The sequence below is a fragment of the Orycteropus afer genome, unplaced genomic scaffold, assembly GCF_000298275.1.
Source record: "Orycteropus afer afer isolate SDZICR_OR568_19922 unplaced genomic scaffold, OryAfe1.0 scaffold00039, whole genome shotgun sequence".
In the NCBI taxonomy this organism is placed as follows: Eukaryota; Metazoa; Chordata; class Mammalia; order Tubulidentata; family Orycteropodidae; genus Orycteropus; species Orycteropus afer.
The window spans coordinates 15,498,017-15,503,733 of NW_006921626.1; the positions used below are offsets into that span (position 1 = coordinate 15,498,017).

Consider the following 5,717-nt stretch of genomic DNA (forward strand, 5'->3'; position numbering starts at 1 on the left):
TTAAAAATGCTTATATTTTTCTTTTTCAAGATGATTTTCTTTTTCTCTGATTATTTATTTTTGTTTCCTTCTGCTTTTTTGCATTGTCTCTTCTTAATTTATGTAGATTCTGTGTCTTTTTTTTTTTTTTTTTTTTTGGGGGGGGTTGGAAAATATCCTCAAATGTCTTTCAATCCCTGAGAATCTTTTCATATTTATGAATAAGGCTCTAAGAAAGCTGCGTGGAAGGTTTGTGTATGTGTGTATATGTGTGTGAGCCCATGCATGTGTATGTCAAGTAAGGACTTTTATTTCACTGGGGATTCCCAAATGCTAGTATTTATATATCTTTACTGGGCCATTCTCAGTCTTCAGATATCCTTCAAAGGATGATGGAAAGGGAGGCTATAAATCCAACTGCCAGCATTCTGGTAGTTAAGCAGGAGAAAGGAGCCTGGGTTGTACCATTTAGTTTTCAGACTTTTGCCAAATCTCAGTATTTTCAGTTTGACACTTCTCCTCTCTCACCCACTACTGATCCTGGTGTGGTAGTTAAGTTTGTGTGTCAACTTGGCTGGGCCTGGTTGAGTGGCTGGGCAGCTGGTGGTAGTTATTCCCTACGATGAGACTAGCAATCAACTCCATGGTGCGACATACCACAAGAAGCTGAGTAGCTGCTTTAGGGATGTGGTCTGCTTCCTGTGTATAAGGATAAGTCTTGGGGAATGGTCTCTAGCTTGTGGCATGCATGAACCCTGCATGTAGCTGTGTCATTGTTCAGCACCCCGCCATGCTCTGCTGACCTTGGGACTTTCAATGGACTTAAATTAATGGCCTGCCATGTGGTTTGTAACATCAGGACTGTGCCTTTTACTTGTCAACCTTGGGCTTGTCAGTCTCAGCAGCCAGCAGCTGTTTGAGTGAAGAAAAGCCTCTAGCTTCAGTGGGCCGGAGCAGAAGGCAGAGCTGAGGCTCAATGTTGAAGGGTTTTCACCCAACCCCTAAAGCCTGGCACTTTGCATTCGGACTTAAAGCCTCCATACTGTAAGAGAATAAACTCCTGTTTGTTAAAGCCATCCCATTTGTGGCACTAGGTACCCAGAACACCTGGTAAAATTGAATTTGTGGTCTCTCTGTTCAATTATTCCACATAATTAACATCTTGATGAGTGGGAGCTAGGCCATTGCCTGGTTTTGAGAGATAGCCTAACAACTCTTTAGAGACTTTCAACTATTCTCCAATTCTTCTGTTTCACTCTTGTCTCTCATGGAACAAGGTGGCTTATCATTTTGGTTGTATGAGGCATTCCTCAGTAAATTCCTTAGGAAGGGCTCTCTGGGAATCAATTCTGTGAGTTTTTGCATTTCTTAATAGTTTTTCTGTGGACATATTCTTTTAAAAATTCTTTAATTAGCAGTTTCCTTGGCGATCTTAAATGTGTTATTCTATTGTTTTCTAGCATAAAATGTTGCTATTGAAAAGTCTGAACATAATCTCATTTTCTATCATCCATAAGTGACTTAGGGAGCTCTGGTGGCATAGTGCCTAAGGCATTTGACTGTTAACCAGAAGGCTGGCAGTTCAAACCCATCAGCCACTCTCAGGAGGCAGGTTGGGCAATCTACTTCCATAGTGATAGTGCCTCGGAAACCCAAGGAGGGGTCACTATGAGTTGGATTTGCCTTGACAGTAGTGAGTTCAGTTTTGGTATAAGTGATTTATACTTTTTGCCTGAATTCCCAAATACATTTTTTCTTTTTCTTTATAGAATACTTTACTAGAATGTTTTGTTTTGATTAGGTTGACTTTCTTAGCTGTGCCATGTGCTATTGTAATATGAGGTTCAAGTCTTCTTTTATTTCAGGAATTTTTCTTTAATAGAGTTTTGAGGATTTTCCATTGCTTTCATTTTCTTTTTCAGGGAGTCCTATTATATGGACATTGGGCCTTCTTTGGTATTTTTATTAGTTAACAGTTTTTCTCAAATATTTTTTTATCTTTTTCTTCATTTGTTTGATTTTATAAATCCCTCCTTTACATCTTCTATTTCTCGTAAGTCATAATCTGTTAAGTTTTGAAAAATATGATCTCATGCTTTATGAGATTTTTCTCCTCTTCCTCTTTATCTATAAACTGTGTCTTTTCTTCCCTGCCCTGCTCAATTCTAAATCCATGGCCAGCTGTTTCTCCTTAGGATAAGGCTTTGATCCAGAAGGACATTCTGATTAGTTAGGTTTGAGAATTCATAACTCTTGCACTGTTAGATCTTCCTTCAGTCATTATTTCCCTTGAACTCACTCGTGTCATGGAGCCTGCAAAATCCTGAGTTTCTGCTGCTGCTAACAGAACTCTTCATCAGTACCTGATAGTGATTTGGTGGTTTTCTGGTTCTCAGAGTTATCACAAGTTATTTTGTTTTGCCTCCATTTTCTGTATTACAATTTTAATGCCATGTAGGTCTTGTAGCTTTTGAAGGTTTGTTTCTATTGGCTCATGTTTTGGGATTTATAGGAAAATCTTTTAATCTATTATTGTTTTGGTCTTACTCGGGGATCTTTTTAGTTGCTAGTCTTTTATTTGTTCCCTTCAACTTGTCAAGGACCATATTTATGCTCACTGCCCTTATCAATGGTAAATTATTAATATTATAAACATATTTGTATGCTCCTATATGTCAGACACTACTCTAAGTTCTTTGTTGTTGTTGTTGTTATGTGCCGTGGAGTCAGACTTGACTCACAGCAACCCTTCCTTGGGTTTCCGAGGCAGTATCACTATGGAAGTAGATTGTCCAACTTTCCTTCCGAGGAGTGGCTGGTGGGTTTGAACCACCAGCCCTGTGGTTAGCAGTCAAGTGCCTTAGGCACTATGCTACCAGAGCTCCTTCTAAGTTCTTTACAAACATTAAAGTTGTTTAAAACTCAAAGTAATACAATGAGATAGGTACTATTATTATTTTGTGATGAAGAAATTAAAGCAAAAAGATAATTAACTTGTCAACCTCACACAGCTAGTATATAATGGAGCTAGGATTCCAATTCAAGAAGTTTGGTTGGCTGTCTCTTCAATTTCTCCCTAATAAGACAAATACCTGCGTATGCTCACCTCATCTGATCCTTACTCCCATCCACATTGTGTTTTTATTTCAGTTACTTCTGGATTGCTTTGAAATCCATTTTCTTTGATTTTTGTAGACTGGGATCCTTGCTTTTTAAGACTATAGTAAAGACCTTTAAGATACTAACTCATCCTCATTTCCCAAATATCTCTTATTTCCTCTTGGATTTATGTCTTTTCTTGATAGAGTACTTCTTCCAAGAGTATTTTCAAAGATTTTATATAATAAACCCACTAAGTTCTTGTATACTGGAAAGTATTTTTAACTTGCTCTCATATTTAAATAGTATTGTTGTTATGTGCTGTTGAGTCAGACTCTACTCATAGCGACCCCTCCTTGGGTTTCCGGGGCAATATCACTATGGAAGTATATTGCCCCATCTTCCTTCTGAGGAGTGGCTGGTGAGTTTGAACCAACAGCCTTCCCATTAGCAGTCAAATGCCTTAGGCACTACGAATTAAAACATTTAGATTCAAATTCTTTTTCTTCAACACTCTGAACACATTTTTTAATTGTGCTGTGTTTAGGGTTGCTTTTGAGCAGCCTGATAAAAACTTAATTTCTGTTTTTTTACACAGATGATCTGCTCTTTCTCCTTCAAAGTTTTTAGACTTTTCTCTTGATATGATAGATATCCATAAATTTTACTATAATATGTGGTGGCAGTTTTTTTCCTATCTATTGTCTTTAGCGTCCAATGATACCTTTTTATCTGAAGACTTTCATCTTTAATTCTGGGATATTTTAGGTCAATATTTCTCCAAATATTTCCATCTCTCTGTTTTTTATCTTCTCTTTTTAAAGTCCTTCTATATAGCTATTGATGCTATTTCTGTCTTTACTTTTATATTTTCCATCTCATCTTCCATGTCACTAACTTATATTTTATTAAATCCATCTATTGAATTCTTTATTTCAGCAGTATATTTTCATGTTAAGTATTTACAATTTATTTTTTCTTCATAACTGCCTTATCCTACTACACATTACAATATACCTTCTTTCTTGTCTTTTGAGGATATTTCTGATGCTTATTTTAAACTCATGCTTTGTCTGGCCTCAAAATTTTGCTTTATCTAGCATGGGTTAGTATGTTGTCTTTTAAAAAATTTTTTATAGCACTTAAAATTTTTATGCATTTTATTAGTTTGTAAGATCAATCAATCTTTCTTCTAATCTGTGGTTCTTAGGCTTAGGTTCAGGAGAAGGAGATAATTTCATTTTTCTAATTTCTAGAATTTCTTTTTAGGACCTTGAGATAAACAACTAAACCTTCATGTTCCATCATACACAATACCTTAGCCATATCTACACTGAATGTAATGAGGAAAAGAAAGGGCTCCAACTGAATTTTTACTAAACATTTCTTTCTCAGTAGTTTGTTTATTAAACTCAATCTCAGATTCTTCCACAAGTGGTCTCAACCTAATGGCTTCCTTATGATATATTCCCTAAGAACTGCTCTTTAGTACAACAGACCCCAAAACATTGAATTTAAAAAGATGGAAGAAAACACAAAAGAAATCATAACAACTTCATATATTTGTCCTACTTTTCTTTGTGGATAATTATTTTCTGTCATATAGAATTTATTTTCTTTCCAAGCTTCTATGTGTGTAATTTTGAAGAAACCAACAGCAAAAATCATAATATCTACACAGTGCAGAAGAAATCCATTCTCATGGGTTTTCTTTTTTTTTTTGGAATACATTACGCTTATAACTAGGTTGAGTACCTTAGGTGGAAAGCCAGTTGAACCAGGGCATCCCTTTTTCCTTAAGGTTGGTGTGTGAACTGGAAGTGGAGTAGAGTCTACAGTCTGAACCCAGGGGCAAAAAAGGAGATAAATGTCATGAAACACTCCATCTATTTCAAACATCACTAGAAACAAATCAAAGTAACAAAATAAAACTAAACAAACATTAATAAGGCAAAAATTTCTAGCTAAGAGAAAAATCTCATTGAAGCTAAATTCTTCACAGTGTTGAAAATTCAAATTTCTCCCTACAATCTCCAGAGATGAAATATTTGTTCACTTGGTAAAACTCATAACTATGAAAATTAAAAAAAAATTAATAATTGGAAAAGAAAGAAAAAATCAAAGCATGTAGCCTATAGAAATGAGGATATTCATTTTGAAATTGATTTCAATTTGCTGTAGTAATTCTAAAAAGTACCTGAAAGAGTTTTTAGCAATATTTATGATAAAAATATCAAAAGACTCTTAACTCATTGGTTTTCATATATAGAATACACATTAAATACGAGGAACACAATTCTGTAGACTTGACCATATGTGAAGAGAGAGGTTAGTGGGATTCTGGGCAGAAATAATTTTCAAGAAGGGGGTTAGGTTATTCAACATTATGGAAATTCAAACTTTATATACAAATTTAGTTACAAGTCATATTTTTATTAGCTATATAAGATACAGTCTTTTTTTTATGGAGTATTACTGAACTTTCCCTTGTTACCCTCCCGAGAGGGACAGGGTCTCCGGGAGCAAGGTAAGCACGGGAGGGCTTGTGCTTACTCACTGATCTGCACTGAACACTTTCCCTTGTTACCCTCCCGAGAGGGACCGGGTCTCCGGGAGCAAGGTAAGCACGGGTGGGCTTG

The 5,717-nt window shown here is 35.9% G+C and overlaps 1 protein-coding gene across 1 annotated transcript in view; it reads right to left on the reverse strand.

Moving 5' to 3' along the window:
* CDC42BPA (CDC42 binding protein kinase alpha) overlaps positions 1 to 5,717 on the reverse strand; it is a 774,086-nt gene that overhangs the window by 86,609 nt on the left and 681,760 nt on the right. The window contains exon 22 of the mRNA XM_007936985.2: positions 4,834 to 4,917. Coding sequence (XP_007935176.1) covers positions 4,834 to 4,917 — 84 coding nt within the window. The remainder of the gene's footprint in view (positions 1 to 4,833; positions 4,918 to 5,717) is intronic.